Genomic DNA, 25,026 nt, shown 5'->3' with positions numbered 1-25,026 from the left:
GGGTGGTGTTCTGGGTCCCTCTCTACTTGTTCTACTCCTCCCATTCTTTAGTGTTTATAGCTGCTGCAGCTAATTTCTTGCCGCCCTCTTTTAAAAAGGGGGCTACATGTATCTTTCAAAATTCATTTTTTTTATTTTTTATTTTTTTTAAAAGGGGTTATTTATTCATTTTATTTATATGAGTGCACCATAGCTGTCTTCAGACACACCAGAAGAGGGCAGCAGATCACATTAGAGACGGTCGTGAGCCACCACATGGTTGCTGGGATTTGAACTCAGGACCTCTGGAAGAGTAGTCAGTGCTCTTAACCACTGAGCCATCTCTCCAGCCCCTCAGAATTCATTTTTTAAGGTCCCCCCCCCCCGAGCTGGGGACCGAACCCAGGGCCTTGCGCTTCCTAGGCAAGCGCTCTACCGCCAGAATTCATTTTTTAAGGAAGGAGAAGTAACTGTGATGGCTGTGGTGGTGCAACATCATGTTAAAGCACTTAGAGGCATTGGCAAGTGGGTATCTGTGGGTCTGAGGCCAGCCTGGTGTACATGGTGAGACCCTGTCTGCAAACAAACAAATCCAAAGTGCTGAATGTGACTGCTCATGTCTGAGAGCAGTGGGGAGTCTGCGACAGGATTGCCCACCTGGGCCCTGGAGGCCATCTTGGCCCACAATAAGGCTGTCTAAAGAAAAGCAACAAGGGATCTGTGCTGATGGGAATTCCAGCACAAGCACAATCCTGCCTTCCAGAACTGAGACAGGAGGATTAAGCCTGCAGGCTCTACTCTTACAGAAGGCCTGTGATGCTGGCTTCCTGAGATCTGTGGTGCTCAGTGGATAAAGTCGCCAGCCAGACCCGACGACCTGAGTTCATTCATTTCCTGGGAAACTCACTGCAGGGGGTTGGGGGGTTGAAAGCTTTTCCAAGTTATCTTAAGAGCTACAGACATGCCTGTGCATAATAAATAAAATGTAATTAGGATGATATTGGTAATTATGTGTGTGTACACACGAGTTTAGCTGCTCTCAGAAGCCAGAGGCCTTGGATGTCTCAGTTTCCTAGGAAGTGAATGAAATCAGACCTCGGCAAGAGCCAAGCTCATCTTAACTGCTACTTCATCTTGGCAGCCTCTTGAATTTCAAATAATATTAATGAAATGAAAATTTAATGGCAAAATAAACAATTTAAGCTAGAAAAGAATACTAAAACAAGATGTGTACATATCTGGCATGTTAATTATGAGATTTTTAACTGAAAAATATTCCCTCTGATTATCTCATGGCTGCAAACTGGAAGTCTTTTTTTAAGTTTTCAAGGCTCTTTTTTTCCTGTGTTGTCCTGACTATTCTAGTATTTGCTCTGTGGACCAACCAGAGGTCTACCTGCCTGTCTCCCAAGTGCTGGTTTTAAAGGTGTAAGCCATCACCAGCTAGCCAGCAAACTGGGAGTGTGGTAAATGGAGGAGGATGATGACATTAGCCCTTCAGTCTCTCCATAATCAAATTTCTACTAAGATTGACTGCTTGGGACTGGAGGATGTACTGAGTGGTTAAGGGCACTGTATCTAGAAGAGGAACTGAGTTGAAACTTAGCACATTCATTGAGCTACTCACAAGCCTGTGACCCCAGCACCCTGTCCACCGACATCCCAGGAAAGAGCCCCTTCTCCGCCTCACCTTAAATACCCTCCACTCAGACCCCCTGTTCTTCCTGGTTGTCTCATTTCTCTTGCTCCACCTCTTGCCCGTCCGCTGAGCTTCTTTAGCTCGTGTTCACAGAGGTGTGTGCTAGGCTGAGCCACACCAGCCTCTGCTCTGCACTGTGATCACCTGTCTACAAACAAGTGACAGCATGGTTTCTGTTACGCTCTCCTGTCCTTCTGTGGAGAAACTTAGCTTAATAGGAAGTGTGGGAATGAACTTAATAGATGGATATATCCAAGAGGCTCAGCTTCTCGGAAAACAGACAGACCACCATGGTCCTTGCATATTCTGTAGATCACTGTACATTTTAAAGCGTAAAGAAACCCAGATGCTTGTTCTCTGGGTGTGTCTGCACCCGTGCACAGATGTGCCAGGTACCCACACCTGGTACCAAGCCTGAAGTGGGCATTGGATCCTGGAACTGGAGTTATAGATGGTTGTAAGCCTCTTAGTAATACCCTGGCAACCAAATTTGGATTCTCTGGGTCCCGCTCTTGAGTTGCTATGCCTCACCTCCACCCGACCCTTCCGACAATCCTCCTTCCTCGCCTTGTCTGCCTTTGTTCCTTCTTGCTCCTGCCTCTATGTGTACTGCACACCCAGCTAATGCTGATTCTTTTGAAACCATGGGATTCCTACTTGATGTCCGACTATCTTCGCCCTAACATCTAGTAGTCAAATTATGCTTAACTCTCCCTGAGTGGCGCGCTGCCTCACCTGATGCAGAGCGGTCTGCTGGTCTGCTGTTCGTATGACACTGTTTTTCGTTTTGTTGTGTTTTCCTGTTTTTGTTTATTTGGTTTGAATTTTTTGTTGTTTGTTTTTGCCATTTTGTTTTGTTTTCTGGTTGGTTGGTTGGTTGGTTGGTTGGTTGGTTGGTTGGTTGGTTGGTTTATTGTTTCATGAGGGTTTCCTTGTGTAGTCCTGGCCTTGGAACTCACTCTGGTAGTCCAGACTAGCCTTGAACTCAGAGATTCACCTGCCTCTGCCTCCAGAGTACTAGTTTTAAAGACAGGCACCACCACCCCTGACTTGCTGCTTTATTTTCAATGTTGATTAACAAAGTCTTACGTTTGGGGCAGGAGAGATGGCTCAGCAGTGCTTGAGAGCACTGACTGCTCTTCCAGAGGTCCCCAGTTCAATTTCCAGCAACAGCATGGTGGCTCACAACCATCTGTAATGGGATCTGGTGCCCTCTTCTGGCAGGCAGGCAGGCAGGCAGGCATCTATACAGGCAGAACACTGTGAACATAATAAATACATAAATCTTAGGAAGTCTTGATCACCTCAAGGTAAATGTTGCTTGTACTTGCTGGTTTGTCAGATATGTCATTCTGTGTTGTCTATGCCTTGTTGAAGTCTTATAAAAAAATAACCTTTAAAAGCAACAACAACAAAAAAAAAAAAACCACAAATGAGCAGAACCTCAGTTTGATGCCCTTCCTGTGGACATTGGGTGGGCAGATTTAGTATCTATCCCTGGTTAAGCTTGATGGCCTGTGGCCTGGGAGCATTCTGTGGTGATGCAGGGTTTTCTGACTGAGGTGCCCTGTTGCCCTATTCAGATCTGTTTGTGGCTGTTGTCTGTCTCTTGACATCGTGGAGTGGAGTTTTCTGTTGCCTCTTTTTCCTTTTTGAGACACAGCCTTGCCTGTGCCACGTAACCCAGGTTGGCCTGGGTCCCGTAATCTTGTTTGTTGTGTAGAGTGCTGGGATTGCTTGTGTGGACACTTGCCTGGTTGTAACTCGGCCCCTCAAGGAGTTTGCAGATGTCTTTCTCTGTGTTTCCAGCTTAGTTTTTCAGCCCATTTATTTTCCTGTGACTCAGACTTTGAAGGGTGACTCCTTCTCTGAACACGCAGCTTCATTCACTGTGGTTATGACCGCAGCAGTGTTTTCAGGTGGGTGTGTGGAATTCCTGCCTTCAGCTGTGGACTGCAACAGATTTCACATGTACAAATAGGATTCAGAATGGTAGAGAGGATTGCTTTTTACACCATAATTATTTTGTACATGTTATAATTTTCCTCTGTCTCCTTTCTCCATGTTTGGATATTGTAATATTCTAGAATGTTTTAAATACTTTTGGTTCAGGGCAGGGCGGGGATCTCAGCTCTAACCCTCTGTTTAGAGCATAGTAACTAGTTAGTCCCTTGGGATGCCTAGTGTCTTCAGAATGTCAACCCCCTCCCCCCCCTTTTTTTTCTCAGAACATGGGTAGCTGGCTTCACCGAAGTAAATCCATGCCATAAAGCCAGGCATTAGTGCTCCTTAATGGAGTTGAGCAAATCCCCTTCCCTCCTCTCTAAGCCAGATCAACCCGGTTCCTTCTGTGTTATCTAAAATTCAGGTTAATGATATACTCAGTGGGTATCACTTAGGTAATTGGAAGCCTTTTAACTCCAGTGACTGGAGAAAAAATAAACCACTACCACTGTACTGGTTTTAATGGGTTGGCATGGGTTAAAGAAAAATAATTCCAGGAAAAGCTTTTGGATCCTCTTAAAATCAATTTGAAAAGATTTTAGTTGATACCTGGGACGTTTTAGGTGGGGTGTGGGGTGAGGTTAGGGTTGTACAGTAGATGCCTTCTGTCTGTAGATAATGTCCTCTTTTTCAGTTGGATGATGTTTTTGTGACTGATAATTTGACTTTTTCTTGTGAATTTTAGAGTCACATGTGTGGGCATGGAAGTTGTGGCTAGCTAGATTGGGCAGAGTCTTGAGGGTGGCCAGAGACCTGAGACGTCTCTAACCTGGTAGCATCTTTATGAATTGCAGAACACATTAGTAATATGAATGGGATACCTGTGTCCACAGCTGCTCCTGTACTCCACATTACCTCAACTGGCACTCAGTGACTTCTTGGAAACCAGAAGAGAGCTGTAGTTATTTTATCTAGATATAATTACTTTAGAGAAAAATCCCACTTTCATTCCCTGGCCTGGTTAACAGGAGAATCTTGGCTTGTTCACCCCTCGGTGAGTGCTTTTTAAGTAGAGAGCCACAAACACACTAATATTAGCCAGCACGGGAAGATCACCCACCCACTTCCTGAAGTATATAGCAAGGCCAAGGCAGACCTACATTATTAGACGCTTTCAAAACAGACCAAAAGATGTTATAAAACATTGGGCCCCTTGCTGTTCTCTTTTCTAAAGACTGGTACAGCCTGTATCTTGTGTCCATTCATAGTTCCTGCTTTTTTGCTGAATGCTTAGGTCAGTTCAGTGATGGTGAATTTCTTTTTTTTTTTCTTTTTTTCCGGAGCTAGGGATCGAACCCAGGGTAAATCCCCAACCCCTGATGGTGAATTTCTAAATACTTGGTCCTGTGTATCACAAGGATAAACACAGCACTGAAGTGCTTACAGTGCATTTAAGAGAAGGTGGCAGGCATGACTTTGTGTCCACCTACTACCTCTCCAACCCAGACTGATGCTACTGGTCTGGTCTGTGTAACTAAGTGGCTTCCATCTGGACCTGCGTCTTGTTTCTTATAGCTGTCGCCTGTACTGTGGATTAATTTTTCTATAAGTTGTAAGGTGGAGCTGAGCATTGTGAATTTTTAGAATCACATGTGTGGGCATGGAAGTTGTGGCTAGATTGGGCAGAGCCTTGCCCAATTTTTACAGTAGGTCAAGAAGCACAGTGTCTTGGTTTTAGTGAAGTACGTTTGATTTTCTTCAGTACAGTCTAACCTCTCATTCTACAGTTGATGTTTAGCTTCATTCTCAAAGGAGAAGGGGCCAGAGATGTGGCTGGGGGGGGTACAGTGCTTGCCTAGCACACAGAGGCCCTGGGTTCCATCCCTAGCACCGTAAACCTGACAAGATCGTGCACTGCTTCAGTTGTGCACTGTGGGGTGGAGCTGGACGATTAGAATTCCAGAGTCATCCAATGAGTCAAAGGGATCTGGAGACCTGTCTATGATATATGAACTCTCCCATGCCCAAGAAGAAAATGTATAAAACAAGAAAATTAGAATTTATTTATGAAATTCTATAATCTTGAAATTTCAACTTACTGGCTTATGTTGTTTTAAACTAAAGTTTTAATACATTTGGGGTGTGTGTGTGTGTGTGTGTGTGTGTGTGTACAGTCAGTAGAGGCAGAAGACAATTCCAAGGAGTTGGTTCTCTCCTTACACACAGTGTGGGTCCTGTGGAACAGACTCACTGTCGGGCTCGGCCATGAGAGCTGTCTCACTAGTCCTTGGCCTTGTTGTACAGCCCTCGCCTGGCCTTGAATTCAGAATCTCTGCCTCACCTCTCCAGTGCTAGGATTAGAAGAGGGCAGCCACAACTGAACATTTATTGCTACTGGTTGTAGGTGAAACTTGTTACTTACATGCAGTTAAAGTTGAATTTTACACACACACCCATTATATGTGAACCTGCTAATGTCTGTAGAATCTTGGATGCATTGTGCTTGATCCACGGGGTTTCCAGAGCGGTTGTATCCACCTTCTGTTTACCCAAAGACACTCCCGCACAGTATAACCCAGAGCTTTCTCTTTGGCATCTTGCAGAGCAATGGAGGTACCAAGCGACAGAAAACATCCCAACAGGGCTATGTGGCCTACCAGAAGCAAGTCATCCGGAGGAGCACGCGGCACCGGAAAGTTCGGGGAGAGAAAGCGCTGCTAGTGTCTGCCAACCAGACTTTAAAAGAACTGAAGATTCAGGTGAGGGAATGCATGTTTGTTCATGTCTGCCTGAAATCTCAAGGTCTGTGTGAATTCCTTTGTATGTCTGTTTTATGTAGTTCTCCGTTTCCTGGGGCTGAGCTCTAATGATTAGTCTGTCTACTTGTAGTGAGCCAATAGGAGAGGACTTTTGATTTGTTTTTTTATATATGCTTATAGGACCCCCAAGTTATAATAGCCACCCCCTTAGAATTTATTTTTATTTAGTTTGTTTGTTTTTTTTTATTATAGGGTTTCTCTATATAGCCTTAGCTGTTAGGAAACTCCCTCTGGACCACTTTGCCTCCTGAGTGCTGAGATTAAAGGTGTGTGTGGGCCACTGTGCCACGTGGACTGTTTAAGAGAAGCATCCGAGGAGTAAACTTTCAGATTCACTGCAGCGTGGGGTCCATAGTTTTCCAGAGACAAATCCCTCTTTGTAAGAATGGCCTTGTTGCGAGGGTTGCCCTTAGTTCCTTTAGGCGCCACACCCCATTATATTATCAATGTCACACTCGACAGGGACTTCTTTCCCAGATGGTTATTGCAAACCACCTTGATCATCGTGGCCACAATCCCTTCCCTGGAACAAAAATAACTTTAAAAAACGTTTTCAGTGTAGCTGCTGTGGAAGGCCTCAAGAGAGCTGGTTAATCTAATCTCCATAGCAATCCAGGTTGTTCCAGAACAGTCATCATGGCTAGTGTGTTACTCTTTGACCACTTAATAGTATATGCATCTCTCGCCAGGATTTGCTGTGAAATTGAGGGAGAAACGCAGCATTGGGAGAGTCTCCCTAGGAAGGGTCAGAAGTTCCTGCCCACTTGGGTGTTGTGGTTTTATAACTCTTTTGGGCTTATGTATCATGTGTCTGAGTGTTTTTGCTTGTATGTGGTCTATATGGGTGCCTGGTGCCTGCAGAGAAGAAAACTCTCCAATTGCTTGTAGCTGCACTTACAAAGTGGCAGTGAGTGCTAGGAATTGACCTGGGTCCTCTGCAAGCACACCAAGCACACCAAGCACACCAAGCACGGAGCCTTCTTTCCAGCCCCTGAAATGTGTGCAGATTGGAAGACTTCCTTATATGGGTTCCAGTTAGGCTTTTTGGGTTTGATTGGTGTTTGATTTGCCTGGGTTTGGTTTTGGTTTGTTCGTGAGTCAGTGAATCCCTGTTGCTTTGGCTGGCCTTAACTTACTTGGCAGATGAGGCTAGCCTTGAACTCCCAGAGCTCTGCCTGCCATTGCCTTTGCCGCTGCCTCCTGGGAGCTGGAATCAAAGGTCTGTGCGACACCGTGCAACAAGCTAGTGTCTTTACCTGCTGAGCCATCTGACTGCCTACCTTGTTTTTTGAAATGGGGCGTCCTTATTGTCTTGGAACTGGCCAAGTAAGGCTAGGCCAGAAAAGTAGCAGCACCCACTTGCCTCGCTCTACTTTTCCCAATGAGGAGTACTGAGGTTTTGGTTTTTTAATTATATTTTAAGTGTGTGGGGGACGGGGGGTATGTGTACACGACAATGTAGATGCCTATAGAGTCTAGAAGATGAAGTTGTAAGCTGACCAACATGTGTGCAGGGTTCCAAAAACTCAAGTCCTCTGAAAGGGCAGAACATACTATAACTGCCAAGCTGTTTTTCCAGCCTCCATAGTCAGATTCTTATTAAATTTTTATTTCTATGGGTTAAATTTTAAATATATGTGTATATGTGTCTTAGTGTATATATGCAGGAACCCAATGAAGTTAAGAGGATATCAGATCCCCCGGAGCTGGAGTTACATGCAGTCTCGAGCCACCGTGTGTGTGCTGGGAATTGAACTATGGTCTTCTGCAAGATCAACAAGTGCTCTTTAACTAACTGCCGAGCCATCTCTCCAGCCCCCCACGCACAGATTTTTAATGTGAATCCTTAGGTTCAAACTTGGGCCCTCAAGTTTACACAAAAGCAAGTTGCTTCTGTTGCTAACACTTCCTTATTCCTTTCCTGTGCTTGTGGGTGTGTACAGTCAGAGGCCAACTTGGGCAAACTTGTTCTCTCCTTCAGTCCTGTGAATACTAGGGGTGCACTGCAGACATCGGGCATGATGACAACACCTTTACCTGCAGCCCCGGCTACAGGAGTTCATGCAGAGGCCATGAAAGGGCCTACTTTTCTTACAGAACCCAGGACCATCAGCCCAGTGATGGCCCCAACCATAATGGGCTGGGCCCTCCCCCATCTACCCAGCCCTACTACTAGGTCGTATGGGGGCATTTTGTCAGCTAAGATTACTTTCTTTTAGATAATTCTAGCTTGTGTCAAGTTGACTTAAACTTTTTCTCTTAATTGTCAGCATGTATGTCTCCTGTGCCTAAGGAAATGGAGAGCTGCGGGTTCCCTTGGTGCTGGATTTAAAGGCATTTGTGGTCCTCTGCAAGAGCAGTGCTCTTAGCTGCTCTGTCTGTCCAGCTCCTGCTCTGTTTTTGAGAGCCTTGCTGTGCGCTCCTGTGACTGCCTTGGAACTCACTGTATTGACCACTAGGCTGACTGAGTGAAGTCAACCTAGCACAGTGTTCCCTCCCGCCTCTGCCTTTCACTCCCTGGCACTTCTGGTGCTGTCTTCTCTCTTTGCTTGAATGTGTTACACTTGCTCGCCCGTTTGCTCTGTCCGTGTATGTGCTTTTTTTAAAAATGTGTATGGTGGCATGTCTACAGTTGTGACCGGCAAAGGACAAAATGAGACTTGGTTTTCTCCTGCCGTGTGTATCTCCAGGATCACGCAGGGACATTGGGCTTGGTAGACATTGCTTGCCTTCACCCACTGAGCCATCTCACTGGCCCGTTTGCTAGGTTTAAATTATCTTCTCCTCTTTTCTACAGTAGTCCTTTCCAATTGTTGATTAATGCCCCCACCCCCAACCTCCATAGTTTGGTGATTGTGACACAGAATCACTCCAGTGCTTTGTGGTGCTATCAGTAAAAGTTGTGTAAGTGTGTTCCAATGGCATGCCTCTAACCCTCGGCAGAAAGAGCTGATAAATTCAAGATGTCCATGGAAACCAATCTGGCCCCTGTGGTTTGAGTCACTGTTGAATCTCCAGAAGCTGACCACGCTCCCCCGTCTGCTGCCTTCATGTGGTGGCGTTCACTGGCGATGCATTTTCTCGTTGCTGATATTTATCATTGTAATTGAGGCAAAAGTACAGGCTTCCTTTCAGGGTGTTATGTGTTCCAGATTGTCCTGAGAACAGCATTTCCCTTGGTTGAACCCACGGCTCTGAAAATAGACATGTTGGCATAATATCTTTCCTCTGTTGTTGTGCCCTTTACATCTGAGAAGGCTGGTTTCCATCACCGGCTTTCTGCCTGTCAGTGGGAAACCTCCAGCATTCAAAACCCTCAAATTACAAAAGGAGCCCCTGTGGACAAGGACGTTTCTGAAGGCCTGTGCTGTTCTTATTCCGGATCACTGTTTTTGAAGAACAAATCAGAAGGCAGCAGGAATAACCTCTCTACCCAGGAGCGTGCTACCTGCACAGTCACCGCAGCAGCCGCCCAAATGAAACCCCCACACTCGCTTTTCTCGGTTATTTCTTTGCGACGTGTTTCCTCTCCTCTCCCACTCTTGCTTCAAAGAGCAGTGTGAGTCAAGCAGGACTGAAAGGAGGGGCGGGGGACTGGAATTTCCCCTGGCTGCTCAGTGGTAGCTGTAAGAGCATCGGCTAGCCATGACCCTTTCCTGCTTCAGCTGTGTGGGCATGCGTGCGGTTCTTGGTGGTGGGGGTGCTCTTTAAAAGGGTTGTACTTCTCTAATGTAGAATGGGGCCTTTCCCTTCCGCACACTGCTTTGTTGGGTGAATAGAGTGACTAGAGTGACACCCGTGAGCACGTGATGATTATACTGTGCCCGGGATTGTAGATGCTTTCCTGTTGCTTAGAACCTGCATTTGCTTTGGGACTGGAGAGACAGCTTAGTAGTTAGAGACTACATGCTGCTGTTACAGAGGACTCAGGTTCAGTTATCAGCACCTACTTGTAGCTCACAATGGTCTGTAACTCCGGTGCCAGGAGATCTAATGCCCTCTTCTGACTCCTGTGTAAGCTCCAGGCACGAAGTGGTGCATATATGCATTCATGAAGCAACAAACTCATACACATAAAGTAAATTTTTAAAAAGCAAATTATTAGAAAGTTGTTTTGCATAGTTGTTAGTTCTTCCAGTAAGTCAGTAATACTTCTGTTGGTTTGGTTTCCCTCTTCTACTTCCCATCTGTAGTCCCAAGTTTTATTTATTCCCCTTTGGAAAGGGGAATGTCAGGCACAGGGTGAGGTGACTGCAGTTCCTCCATCCTGGTATGCAGACACCCAGGTAGCTGGGGAGAAATATCCGAGGACCCTGACTTGATTTGTCTCTCTCCTCCCTGAACCTCTTCTGAACACTTCTCAGCCCCTCAGAGAGAGTACTGCTGATTTGGTGCTTGTCCCATCTCTTGGTGAGGGGATTTCAAATGTGAAGAAGTAGCCCTATCTGGAGAGGGATGGGTGTTACCTTCCCTGTCTGAAATGTGCTGGTCTGGACATGGAGGGACCAGCTTTGTCAGTTCTTGTACACTAAAGTGCAGGGAGAGGCTTGCTGCTTCAAGATAACTGGCAGTCCCATATCCTCGATATCTCTGGTCACAGGCCTGGTTAGTTGATCCCTGCTCGACCTGTGGGAGTTCATGTCTTTGAGAAGCAGCAGCCTTCCTAACCAAGGCTCTCATCTACAGCCCACGCTCCAGTCACTCTTGTGCTAAGTTAAGTGTCTGTCTCTCCAACCCTTACTTGCATGGGTAGCTAAGGACTGATTTCCTACCTGTGTGTGGCCTATCTTTGCTGCCACAGAGAAGAAAACCTGAAAGCTAAGTAAGCTTCAGGGGTAGCAGTGTAATTCAGTTATTACCAAATGTATCTGAAGACTATGTCTTGGCAGAGTTGGTCATGCACTCCTTTAATCCCAGCTGAGGTTGATTGGATCTCTACAGTTGGAGGCCAGCACATCTAAATAGTGGCTACACAGTATAACCCCACATCAAAGTAAATAATGTAGTTAAGTAAGAAGGTTAAGTGGCTATCCTCAAATCATCTTTCCTGTTAAGAATGAAAAAGTCAACTGTTTGTGTGAGTGTGCCTTTTCAGCATTGCCCTCTGGATGTGATCACTGTCCAGATTGAAACCCACTATTATATTCATGATATCAGGAATTAAACCCAGGGCCTACCCTGAGTGAGCTACCACTAAGTCCGAATCCCACTGAATTACACACTGAGCCTTGAGCCTCCTATTCAGGCTCACAATTGGCTGGAAATGCAGGCCAGGTTCGGTGGGGTCTGAATGCCACAGTCCAGGCTGTTTATAAAGAAAAAAGAAGAGATTTTTTTAAATGTCCAAATTGCTCATTAATTTAAACGTGTGTGTGTGTGTGTGTGTGTGTGTGTGTGTGTGTGTGTGTGTGTGTGTGTGTGTTGCTACTGTTGTTGGTCTGAGATGGGGGTGCGTCTCAGGCCAGCCTCATTTCAGCCAGGAGTCCTCATGTTTTAACCTCCCCTATCAGTGGGATTCTAGGTACCAGATAGCGAAGTCTAAAGATAGTTTTGAGAGCGAGCATGTGCTTGCTGTGGGAAGATGTGTGGCAGTCAAGATGGCGGGGGAGGGGGTGGGGGGGAGACCCTAATGGGGTCAAGACCCTAATGTGGCAGTCAAGATGGGGGGGCTGTACAGCACATTTAAACTCCACCCTAGAGCCTAGGGGAAGCAGCAGGACGTAGGAACACCATCTGAATGTCTGTGTTCTCTGAGTGCCTCAGGCTTAGTCTCCTAGGGACACCAGCAATGCCACAAGTGGGCTGGTCGCTTCTGTACCCTGGAGCCTTTTGGGGTTTTTTTTCTGTAATTTTTACAATCTGATTTGTGTTTTTGAGGGGGATGTAGGTCTCAGTGTTCTCCTGTGTGTAGCCTTTGTTTCTCTTTATTGCCGTAGATCATGCATGCATTCTCAGTCGCTCCGTTTGACCAGAATTTGTCAATTGATGGAAAGATTTTAAATGATGACTGTGCTACCCTTGGTACCCTCGGTGTCATTCCTGAGTCTGTCATTTTATTAAAGGTGAGTAACAGCTGTCCAGCTGTGGCCTCTGGCTAAAGGATGCACGGTGGTGGTGAGGGACATGCATGGGTCCTTGAGGGCCTTGGGACTTTTGCTCTCCTGTTTATCCAGCTCTATTAGAAATGGAGGGGAGAGCTTCACAGACAGCATTGTCCTCAGGAGTCCCCCTAGCCTGTAGTGATGACAGAACGTCAGCCACCGCCCGACCCTCAGAAGACAGAGCAGACACCTACCCGCTCTTGGTCCTCTGCATTTTTATGTAGCTTGGTGTCTGCTGCAGACAAGATAGACAGCACTGCAGGAGAATTCCCCTCCGCACCTGATTTCTTCCCCCCCGTTGATTTTTCTCTGACAAGGGGCCAGCTGCTCCAGACTTTAGATCTCTTTTTCATTCCATGTATCAAGGGAGAGCAGGAGCCTGGGTCAGAACCCAGGATCAGCCCAGCAACCACACAACACTGGGTTCATTTCAGTGATCCGATTTCTGGTTCTGGTTTCTAATGAGCCTCTCCTCCTTTTCTCTCACTCTCTTTCTTACGTGCTATGTGTGCGCACAGTTCTTTGGGTTTGCTTATTGTATTGTTTTGGGAAAGGGTCTGTATAGCTTAGGTTGGCCTCCCGACTTGGTTCCTGAGTGCTAGGTTACACCATTGTATCTGCTATCTAGAGAGCCTACCCTTTAAAACAAAATCAACAACAAAAAACAAACAAAACAGGTATGGGTGTGTGGCTTCCTCCCTGCTAGGAAGAATAGAGGGTAGAGCTCTATGACCTGTAAGATGACTGCTGACTCTTCCGGTCATTTGACAAGATCTCCTAGCTAGGTTTTTTTATTGCTCTGATAAACACAAGTGGGTAGGGTGAGGTGGGGTGGGGAATTCAAGTTAGGTTAGGTACCTGGAGGCAGAGACTGCCGAGAGCCACTACTGACTGCTTGCACCTCGAGGCTTTTTAACCTGCTCTTTTTTCTTTCTTTCTTTCTTTTTATTTATTTATTTATTTATTTATTTTTAAGATAGGGTCTCACTGCTGGGATTAAAGGTGTATGCCATGCCTAGACACACCTGATTTCTTATGCCACCCAAGGGACAGCACCACCACCATTATTATTATTATTCAGGGCTGCGTCCCTCACACTTGTGTACAGGCCAGTCTGATGGAAGTTTTCTCTCAATTGAAGTTCCTCCCAGATGACTACAGCTTGTGCCAAACTGACCAAAGCCTAACCAGGACACAAAATGAAAGTCTCATTAAGGAGAATGGGGCTTCTTGTGATTTAATTAGTCACCTCTAGGAGGTCTTCTCCTCGAGAGACACAGTGTGGTGGCTTGGCCTCCACTGTTGTTCAGGCGCATGGGCTGAGGCTCCCTTGCATGGATGTAATGGGATATATTTCATATACCCTATATACACAGTATGGAGGTAGTTTCATACAGTAATTTTAGTGTTGTACCTGGCCCATCAAAGGAGTTTAGGTATAGAATCGTGTGTTTCAGATATCCTATTGCAAGCTAAGAAAGAAAATTAGACATTTTGGACTTTGGAATTAGAGCTACCCTGTATCTACTTGTGAGGGAGGGAGGGGGCTTAAGACACATGGCTCAGATGCAAGGGAAGCCCCAGTGGAATAAGGAGACTTGTCCAGGATGGAGATGGGCTTTGGATTTAGACAAAGTCCTCTGAGAGCTCATTGGCTCCATCGTCCACTCCCCAAGAGCTCACTTTGTAACTTCCCTTTCCTTCTTGTCTCTTGGTGGCTAGAAGGACCCTGCAGTGTCACACAGCAGTGAGTTGTATGGTAGAGTAAGTCCAGGACCCTGCAGTGTCACACAGCAGTGAGTTGTATGGTAGAGTAAGTCCAGGACCCTGCAGTGTCACACAGCAGTGAGTTGTATGGTAGAGTAAGTCCAGGGATGTCTGGCGGGGGCGGGGGGGGGCGGGGCGGGGCGGGGCGGGGCGCGTGGTTTTGTAACTCACCCCCCAGTTCTGACCCAGTGAGCTTAGATGGTAAAGAAAGCAGGCACCCGTGCTGACTCTTGGCTCCACCCAGAGCTGCCGTCTGCAGAGTGGTGCTCTGGACTGTTGAGTTGCTAAGTCAGCCTCCAGAACAGCTCCTTCAAGGGTCCTCTGTGTGACAGGGCAGCAGTGAACTCTGGATTGGCCATCAGCCTCTTTCCTTTCTAGTTAATCCCCCTTAAGTATGGCTTCTCACACCTTTCTCTGCCACATACAGCATGCCATTTCTTCTGCATTGAGGAGCCTCGGCCCATGGCTGGCAGGGCATCTGTTAAGTCTGAACAAGGCTCCTCCTGCCTAGCAGCAGCCATTGTACAGATAGGTGACACTGAGTAGATAAGGGCCATTGCTGCTGCCCTGAGTGACGGGCGCCTCTTTCCACACAGCCTGGGAGTGTCGCTGAGCCACCCCGAGGCTGAGTCACAGGAGACAGCTGTGAACTGTGGGACAGCCAGGCTTCAGGGTGATGTGACTGGCTGCCTCTCCCTCAGCCCATCCTTCCATGGGGTTCTGAATGGTCTCCATTTGTCTTCTAGGCAGATGAGCCAATCGCAGACTACGCTGCAATGGATGATGTCATGCAAGGTAAAGGCCAGTCTGCTGCCAGGGCCCGGTGGTGAGCCCGATGGAAAGGGTGTAGATAGAGGCTGAAGTGCCCCGGGGTTTAATCTCAACCTTGGAAAGAGGTGCATGCTCTTAAGGTAGAGAGCCTCGCAGAATTGGTCATAACGCGGGGTGAAGGTTGAGAAGTAGAAAGCAAGAGCAGTAATGGTTTATTAACACAAGGAAACTGGGGGAAAGGTTTTACGGGGTGTGAGAGGCCAAGAGGAGGCCAGGAGCAGGAAGCTTGGCAGCTCCAAAGGTGGGCACACTTTGTCCCCTGTTCATTTCTAACTTGTATGAGAAGCTGTCTGACACCTGTGACCCTTGCCACCCATCCCTTCACTTCTGTGTCACCTCTTGTCCACTGGGCACCTCAGATAGCAGCTATAGGAGGTATTTCAGCTCTTGGAAGAACTTGCACTACAAGGGTTATAACAAACAGAAGAGTGGCAGTGTGCCAGAGGGGTGTGTGTGTGTGTGTGTGTGTGTGTGTGTGTGTGTGTGTGTGTGTGTGTGTGTGTGTGTGTGTGTGTGTGTGTGTTTCTCATCAGCCTAGTCCCAGAGGAATCCCTCTCTAGGGAAACAACCCACCAGAGAGAGTAAGTTACTGAGTCACTGCTAGGAAAAGGGCAGTTCCTCTTCCAAGACCTCTGTGACTCCACTGGTGCTCAGTGACTTTGTGTGTGGCTTCATGGTGTCAGTACAGTCACATGACAGGTGAGGGCTGTACTGGGAACACGAAAAGGGGTATCCGTGAACACACTAAGAGAATATCGTAGGTGGCCCCAGAAGGCTTTAAAATGGCACACAAATAACTGTGCAAAGTAACTCATGCCCTCAGTCCCAGCCCTTGGAAAACTGAAGCAGAAGGGTTGTGAGCGCAAAGCCGGTTCAGTCCAAAGACAAACTTTTCTCTGAAACTTACCAAAACTACAGAGAAAATGGGTAAATGGTAATTAGGCCATATATAAAAGGGATATTTCTAGAAGAAAAGACAAAAGAAATTCCTGAGAATAAAAATGGATTGACTCAGGCACACAGCTTCCTTAGGACTGCCGTGGGAAGTAGGGGTTTCTGTACCTAGAGAAACCGCTCCTGCGCACTTGCCTGCCACTCAGACACCCTCCAGCGTTACCTGCTTCGTCCAGTTGCACTCTTAAAGGGTTGTTAGACCAAGAGGGAGGTTATTGGTGACGTGGTGAGGAAGGACCAGGCTGTGTGGCAAGCAGTGTGAGCACTGGTCTAAATTTGGGGCTGAACATGGGCTTTAGGATGAACTAACTCTCTGCAACAGATGATGGAAGTGATTGCAGCCGCCTTGAACAGGTTACTGGAGCTAGAAGCAGAGGAGACAGCAGATGATTGATGCAGGGGTTGCCAGGCAGAGAAGGAGCACAAGAGCAGTGGAACCAATGGCAGCCAGGGCCAGGCTTGGTGTTGCTAAGGTGGGGCCGGTGGTAGAAGAGCTAAATGGTCGTCGATGGAAGTTAATCAGAGACTAAGATATGGGGAGCAATGAAAACGTGTTATTTAGAAAGAATACTGGGCCAGGTGTGGAGGCTCATGCCTGTAATTCAGCACTCACGCCTGAGACAGAGAATCGCCCGTTCTAGGGCAGCCTGGCTTATGTACGTGAGATCCCGTCTCAGAAGTAATTGAAGTAGAACCAGAGAGGCCAGAGCCCTGGTTTTCTAGCAGAGGATGCAGGCTGCTTCCCCGCTCAGCATGGCTGCTCACAACCATGTGTAACTCCAGTTCCAGGGGCCCTGACCTTCTGACTCACGTAGGCCCCAGGGATAGATAGGGTCACCAAAACACTCATACACAAAGTTAAATCATTAAAAAATAAAAAGGAAACTAGATGTCAGGGGGAAAAAAACCCTGCCCCAGCCTCATGGTGACTCCTCTCAGGTGGGAGAGGCAGGAGAGAAGACACAGCTGCTAGAGGTCAGCCATGAGGTCCTCTGCCTCTCCGTGTGCGTGTGTGGCTTGGAAGAGAGAGACAGCTCATCAGTGGTTGACTGTACCACAGGTTCAGAGGGATCCGTTCCAGGTGTCTTAGGGCAATTAAAAGTTATTTTCAACTCCTCATCTTGAAACATTTGACATGCTCGCTAGCTGACAGGCTGTCTCTCACTCTGGGATTCTTTTCTTTCTGCAGTTTGTATGCCGGAAGAGGGCTTTAAAGGTAAGGCATTTGTCATGCTTCCTCCATGCCAGAGCCTCACCGTGACTGGTAATGTGAAGGCTGCAATTTGATTTTAAATTTCAATCCAATCCAAGTCTCGTGACTGGAATTAATTTTAGCTGAAAGCATTTTTATTCCAGCTTCTCTCGTTTTAAGCACTGAGGCCTTAGATGAGGCCAATGTGTTGTGTGAGAACATTTCAGTGGAGGTTGGGATGCAGTGGGTGGCATTTCTAGATTGATATCTAACCTGCCCGGGCCCCTGTCCATTCCATCTCAGCAGGGCAGTGCTGTGTAACTGTAAGGACTAGGGTGGGGGACTCAGGGTGACAGCAGGGCAGTGCTGTGTAACTGTAAGGACTAGGGTGGGGGACTCAGGGTGACAACAGGGCAGTGCTGTGTAACTAAGGACTAGGGTGGGAGACTCAGGGTGACCTCAGGTTAATGCAAACTTCATTAATCGTGATTTTCTGGTGGGCACAGTGCTACTTGGCCTTAGCCGCCGCACCCGTGCAGACCTTTGACCTGTGCAGATGCAGGAGTTGCTGTGATGATTCCTTCACCACTCCCATGGTCTGTGGCGAGTTAGGATTCTGTCCCAGGTGACACTGGATCAGATGCCAGCAGTTCCTCATTGGGCAGTGACAAAACTCCTGGCCAGATCTAAATAAACTGAAGCAAAAATCCCTTTATGGAGTGGCCATGAAAGGAAAGCATCAGTCAGCCCGGGTTAACCTGTGTGATGTATGTAGGAAACATGGCTGTCAGGCGGAATGGGATTTCACTGAGGGCTTGGCGTCTGCTGGTGTTTTGTCTTGATCTTGGGTTCCAAGGGCCCCTGAGTTCATTTACTGTAGATATTCCCTGCTAACACGTTCTTGCCAAACCAAATACACAAACGTAACGTTAGCCATCCCTCCACGTGTGTTCTGTTCCAGGTACAGGCCTGCTTGGACATTAATCTTTGACCACTTGTTGACTGCCAAGGAATGACCAGAAAGGAAGATGAACTTGACCTGTTAGGGCATTAAAGAAAATGTGGATTTAAGAATTAAACTCTTACCTGGCTCTTCCAAAAGGCAAAAATCCATTCAAAGAGACTGTCCCAATTGCCTTATGTCAAATAAAGCAGATTGCACTGGTGGACATCAGACTTGAAGGAAATGTTTCAGGTTTTCTATTTAGGGTGGGAGGGAGAGGGCGAGAGAGGACTGAGCAGGCAGAGTAGCAGGCAGAGTAAATCATGTTTACACAGGAGGGAGTAAAGTCCTGGTCAGTTTCACACAGATGTCCTGGTCAGTAGTGGATTTGTCACAGTACATGGGCTAGCATCCTGCTCCAAACTCTCAAGTGACTTGTCTAGAGACGCGACCTGCTAACCCACCCTGTCTTTGACCTGTACTCACCTTTCAATAAAGCATGAAAGTGAAGGACTTGCCAACAAGGAACGGGTCTTCAGAGCGCCACTCCCGCAGGACAGCCACAGCCCTGCGGCCTGCTCCGTGTCTGTCAGTGCTGGGTTGAAGGCACCCGTGTGCTTTCCTTGTCAAGCCAGGGACCGTCTCAGTTTATCTCCATCATTCCAGAGGTGATGGGAAATGTTCAGCAAAGAAAGTATCCCTGAACATTTGAAAAGCCGGACAGAAGAGTGACCGCTTCCCTGAAGCTCCGTAGGACAGCACGGGTTTTTATAGACAACCCTCCCATTCTCCAGTTCCTCTTTCCTCGGACCTCACTTCTTTCTGAAAACCATTCTTCTGATACATCCTACAGGGGCATTTGGAAAGGAGGAACAAAAGACTATACAGGGCGTGCTGTCTCTCCAGCTCAGGATCACATTGATTAGTCTAAGCAGCATCAGGATCTGCAGGAACAGAAAGGTTTTAGCAGAGCATGCGGCTGGGCTGGGCAGATTTGCATTGTCTGTCGAGTGGATGTTGGTATGTTTGTGGCCCAGTTGCTCACACAGATTTTTTGTTGTTGTTGTTACTTTTTTCCTTTTAAATCTCTAGTTTAAAAACCTTAACTGATGTGTACAAGCTGATCTGAACATTAGCAGCATCTTTTGATAGCTTTCTGCCAGTGCTTATGGCTGCTGGGTAAAACTCTGAATGTGGTATTTAGGTTTGCAATGAAGAGTGTTCTCTAGGTGGTGAGAAGCGCAGGGCAGAGCCGGGAGAGCTGCACACCGTCCTGGAGGACTACCCACGGAGCTCCTGCCTTTGGGGACACAGGGACTCAGGTGACCCTAGTTATCAGGTCTGTTCTTTACTGAGCACCACAGAAATGGGACCAAGCCTCACTCACCAAGAGCCCACTCTTTCCCAAGGCCAAGACAATTGAAAGGTCGCCAAATATTTGACAAGTGACCTTTATTGTCCTTACAAAGAAACCCGGAGCTTGAGGCTGTGCGACAAAGCGTTGGTAGGACCTCGGCACCCCTAAAAGGTGGTGGGGATAAGTGGCAAAAAGCTGTGTGCGCCCCCTCCCCCGTCCCCCTTCTTGGGATTGTAAGTGCACAAGCCAGAAGTTAGCACTGTGAGATTGTTTGCATAGGCATCTTTTGTTTCCTTTGCATAATATTAGCAAAGTAATAGCCATTGACTCTTGTCAGGCAAATGCAGGTGGGGCAGACCCAGTGTCATCGACCCAGTGTCTGCTGCTTCCGCCTCGACAGCCGTCACCCATCACCCACTGCAGAGCCTTATTGGAACTTCAGCTCAGACCCCGCACCCACCGAACATGGCCACTCCTGAAAAGCTTGGGACCCCTGGGCTGCGGCCTCCTCACAGCTTGAAGCACAGATTTCAGAGCATCCACGTGGACTTAACAGCTGCCATGGCCCTGCTTCCTAATCCATGCTGTTTGGTTGACTTCTGAACTGTGGTGGCTCTACAGCACAGGCTAGCTCTTCCTCTGGGTTCTAAAGCCACATCCAGAAACCGCATTAAACCAGATTATGAATCTCCAGGCTTCTTTATGTTTCTTTTGTCTTTCCCAGACAGGGTCTCCTGTAACCCAGGCTGGCCTCAGGCTCAACTATGTAACCAGGATAACCTTCCCATCTTCCTCCTCCCAGGTGCTGGGATTGCAGGCTCGTGGCCACTGTGACAGGTTTCCTGTGCTGTGTGGAGTCCCGAGCCCATGGTTTCGTGCACACTAGACAAGCGTTCTGCACACTGACCCATGTCCCCAGCTCTACCCATGTATATTTCTAATCATTCTTTAATCCCAAGCAAACGTGGAGTCTCCTATGCTGAGTCCATTACCAGACTGTAGGTTATCATTTGATGTCTTTATTCCCTGAGAGAAACCTCTTCTGTATTTATGAACTTGATTATTGAGAATCACTGTTAACCTTTCTGCCAAATTAAAGACACCCGTGTCTGTTTCCACGGACCTTTCTGCAGAGTGAGTTCTTTGTCCTTTCACCTGTGAGGTACTGGTCTTTGGTCCCGGGTCTGACCAGATCCTGGTCAGCAGCGGGCACTGACGCTTGGCTTCCGTAGCCTGTTTTTGATACCTAGAGGATGGTTTGTCTCTACAGAGCAGAGAATCCTGTCTTTCCTGTTCTGGGCTGGCCAGGCAGGGCATAGGGTGGTAGGACATAGTGCAGCTGTGTGGAGTGTTGACCAGATATCTGCTCCATAATTTGACCCTAATGTGAAGGGCAGACAATACCCTGGACAGGTATTTCCCTGAACGCAGTTCTTCCCGGGAGTAGTCTAGTGCCTATCCCTGACATGGCCTTGGCCAGTGTGTAGGAAGGGCCCACCTGGGTGTCCCAGTAGTTCTTGCCTTTCCTGACACAGAAAGCTGCAGGTTATGGCCTGGCCTTCCTCACTGCTGCATTCCTCTGCACCATTCACTCCTGCATCGAGAGGTGGGTGTTGAGACATACTGCTGGGGAAACCCTTGTAAGGGGAGGAATATGGAGACCGGGAAGCCACCCAGCCAAGCTTCCTGCTTAGCCTTCACATTGTGCTAGGAGCCCTGCAGGCTGTACCGATGTCTGGACAGACGTCCTGTTAGCCTTTCTCATAGATCATCCCCTTTAGCCCCCAAGAGCCAGAGCCAGTAGCTAAGCAGCACACTTCATATCCAGGATCTTGCTGAACAGTATGCAAACCATGCTTTGCCTGTGTACAGAAGGTTTGTGCTTTTCCGGTGGTCGGTTCTTGCCCCAGAAGGGTAACTTCAATTGGTGGATGGCCAAGAACGACAAAAGTCCGTGCTTGGAACAGCAGGGGCAAAGGGTGTGCAGGCTCCAGGCTGCCCACAGGTGGTCTCGTAGGTACTTCCTGGCCTGAAGTTTTCTTTAAAGCAGTCATTCAAGAATTAGGGACTGGAAACAGGTTTTCTGTGTGTTCCTTGACACACGCCTCCAGATCCAGTTGTAAGCCAGTTAACGTCTTGAGACTCACCAGGTCCTAGGAAGTAGGGATGGAATCGTTCTTTCTGGGAGCTCTAGGTCCTTTTCAGGCTGATGTTGGTCTGCCATCAGAATTGAAACCTGCCAAGCTTGTCACTGGCTGAGACTCTGCTGTGTCTTGTCCAGGGGAGGCAAGCTCGAGGTTAATCCTCGATTAGGTGCTTCTGCAGAAGAGCCGATTCAGCGGAGCTGTTGATTTTGTTTTGTTTTGAGACATTGGTTCTCTGTGTGGCCCTGCCTGCCTTGGAACTGCCTCTGTAGGACTAGGCTGTTCTCCAGCTCAGAGATCTTCCTGCCTCTGCCTCCTGAGTAATGGGGTTGAAGTCCTGAGGTGCCACTCCCTGCCTTTGTTCTTATTTATTTTTTTTAAACACAGCATCCCTGATAGCACAGCCTAGCCTTGAACTTGGTACCTTGACCTTGACCAAGGTTCCCAGCCTCCCTACCATTTCCTGCGTGTATTGGTTGTTTTGGGGTAGTTCGGAGTGTTTTGTTTTTCCTTTTGGAGACCGGGTTTAATGTAGCCCAGGCTGACCTAAAGGTGCCTGTGTAGCCAGTAATGACCCTGAACTTCTGATCTTCCTGCCAGTAGGAGTCCACCAGGCCAATACTCTGAACAAATACCCTGTATCACTTAGAGAACGGCCTTAGAGAACATCATCTGCTTCCCTCCCCTCCAACACGCACAATAAAAGACACTTCCTGCACTGGCTTGGCCCGCACCCCAGGCAGCCAGGCCCTGTCACTGAAATTGCTGTTGGGCTCAGGGAAGCCAGCCCCGTGCAGCAACTATTGTGGCTGCTGGGTTCCAGATCTAGGCTAGTGCTGCCAAGCCAGGCAGGCCCTGGGCCACAGGAAATGGGCACATACTCCAGGGAAGCCACTGCCTGGGTTGGACCATCGCCGGCTGGCACACTGGCCTCTGCACACTCGTATCTGGGTGTTCCTGCCCCTGCCATTCCTGTCTTGTAACCAAGAGCAACCAGCTCCTCTCATGGGCAAGTGCGTTCCTGGTCGAGCATTCGGTAGTTTGTTGTGTAGACATTGTCAAGTATCCTCTCCGCTGGTTAGCAGGGGAAATTGGGGCCTCCCAGCAACTCCAGCACTGTTCCCACACTCGGGGACTCCCTGGAGGATGCTCCAGGTGTGTGTTTGGAAAGTTGTCAGATGGCCGCTTCTGAGGGCTTGTCATGCAACCCTCGAACTGCCTCTGGGTGCTTTGTGTCTGAAGGTTTGGTGGCAGCATCTCATCCCTCCAGAGCCTGCCGCTGGTTCTCCAGATAAAGAGGTGCCAAGTTTGCAGTGTTGTCAGATTCTAGAACTAGAGTGAGCCAGAAGTTAGGGCTGAAATGGCTGCCCCTGATTCTATCACAGGGAACGCATCTTGGTTAGTTTGGGCTGGCTAAGGTCCCTGCCACCAATGCCTGGTCACCTTACTTGCCAGCCCTGGCCATAGCGTTCTCTCAGGGTCTGCCAGAGGTTCTCCACTGAGGACATGTGAGAAGAGAGCTCTTGGGGTTGGGCCAGCATCCCCTTTCTGAAGACTTGCTATCTAGCCCCTAGCCCAGCACAGGCCTGTTTTCTAGATGCAGGTCCTCTGGGAAGTCCCTACCTTGCTTTTCTTGCCTTTGTCAGAGCTAGTGGAAGTGTGTCTTTCCCAAAGGGCATCATTTCTGTTATAGGATACACAGCCACAAGAGCCATTCAGAGGCTGTACTTAAGCCATATAGGTTTTTATTCTCTGGCCTTAGATGGTAAAAGGTTTGAGGCCAGCTTGCTCGCTCTCTCTCTCTCTCTCTCTCTCTCTCTCTCTCTCTCTCTCTCTCTCTCTCTCTCCTCTCTCCCCTCTCTCCCCTCTCTCTCTCCCCTCTCTCCCCCTCTCCTCTCTCTCTCTCTCTCTCTCTCTCTCTCTCTCTCTCTCTCTCTCTCTGTGTGTGTGCGTGTGTTAGAGAGAAAGAGAGAGAGAGAGAGAGAGAGAGAGAGAGAGAGAGAGAGGTGGTGGCTGGGGCTGGGTTGGAGCCTATTAAAGAAAAGAAAGGTTGTGCCTAGAGGCAGCCATGCGTGAGTGGTCAGTGCTGAGTGCTTTGGATTGAAATAGGCCAGAGAAAGCAAAGCTCTAGGGCCTTTGTCCAATCTTCCCTCCAATCCATGCCAGGCTGTACACCCAGCCCCCTTCATACACACGTGTTGCCGCCTCCCTGGGGGCTTTTGCTGGCTCCGAATGGAGCCCTCCAGGACCCACAAGAGATTATAAACCTCTCATTGAAGAGGCTTTCTATAAAGAGGAAAAGACTAATTGAAAGGCTCCTTGGTTCTAAAGAAGCAGACCTGGAACAGAAAGGCCTTCATTCTTTACTCAGCCAACATCAGGCATGTTAGTCCCCGTGGACATAAGCACTGTGGTCCTTGTGCTTGACATCCGTGGGTCCAGATCCATGGAAGGACAACAGCCCAGGCCGTACAGCTGAGCTTTTGGTTTTGGGTGGGGCTTTCTTTTGTTTTTTGGGTTTTTGTTTGTTTTTGTCTTTTGAGACAGGGTCTCAATATATGCCTGAGGGGTGACCTTAAGACCTCCTTCCTCTACCTCCTGAGTGCTGGGATCAGATCACAGACCATGCTAGCAGGCAGTCTGCCAGCTAGCTCTACCTCACCTTTGTCACTGCCATACTGAACCCCAAACCCCAGACCTTGCATGCACCAGGCAAGTGCTCTGTCACGGACTACATTTTAGGCCCTGGTTGTTTTGTTTGTTTCTTAAGTTAGGCATAGGTTTAGTGGTTCATAGGTTTAATCCCAGCACCCAAGAGGCAGAGGCAGATGAGTCTTTCCGAGTTCAAGACCACCCTGGTCTACATAAAGAATTCCGAGGGGTTGGGGATTTAGCTCAGTGGTAGAGCGCTTGCCTAGTAAGCGCAAGGCCCTGGGTTCGGTCCCCAGCTCCAGAAAAAAGAAAAAAGAAAAAAGAAAAGGAAAAAAGAATTCCGAGTAGCTCAGACGGGCTTTGAACTTGGTATCTTCTTACCTACAAGGGAGCTAGGATTACAGGTCTGAGCCAACAGAACCGGCTCCCCAGTGTATTTCTACACTACCCACTGCCTCTGCCTCTCCCTTGGGCCCGGATGGGACACTTCAGTCTAATAAGCAGGCCGTTGTCTATCCGTCTGTCTCAGGGCCTTTTGTCAAGCTCCAGGCACTGAACCACTTATGTGACTGAGAGGGAAGTGGCTTCTGCTGGGAAAAGAGTTGGGGAAGCAGGAAGAGGCATAAGGATTGTGCTTGGAACTG

The 25,026-nt window shown here is 48.0% G+C and overlaps 1 protein-coding gene across 1 annotated transcript in view; it reads left to right on the top strand.

Annotated features, from left to right (window-relative positions):
• The window catches only part of Usp48 (ubiquitin specific peptidase 48), a 71,200-nt gene extending 50,492 nt beyond the window's left edge, over window positions 1–20,708 (top strand). Inside the window, exons 24-28 of the mRNA XM_032895865.1 lie at window positions 6,226–6,381; window positions 12,378–12,503; window positions 15,056–15,104; window positions 17,284–17,310; window positions 18,248–20,708. Coding sequence (XP_032751756.1) covers window positions 6,226–6,381; window positions 12,378–12,503; window positions 15,056–15,104; window positions 17,284–17,310; window positions 18,248–18,270 — 381 coding nt within the window. The 3' untranslated portion in view covers window positions 18,271–20,708. The remainder of the gene's footprint in view (window positions 1–6,225; window positions 6,382–12,377; window positions 12,504–15,055; window positions 15,105–17,283; window positions 17,311–18,247) is intronic.
• The last annotated feature ends 4,318 nt before the right edge of the window (window positions 20,709–25,026 follow it).

This window comes from Rattus rattus, chromosome 1 (assembly GCF_011064425.1).
Source record: "Rattus rattus isolate New Zealand chromosome 1, Rrattus_CSIRO_v1, whole genome shotgun sequence".
NCBI lineage: Eukaryota > Metazoa > Chordata > Mammalia > Rodentia > Muridae > Rattus > Rattus rattus.
This window is presented reverse-complemented; position numbering and strand designations above follow the sequence as displayed.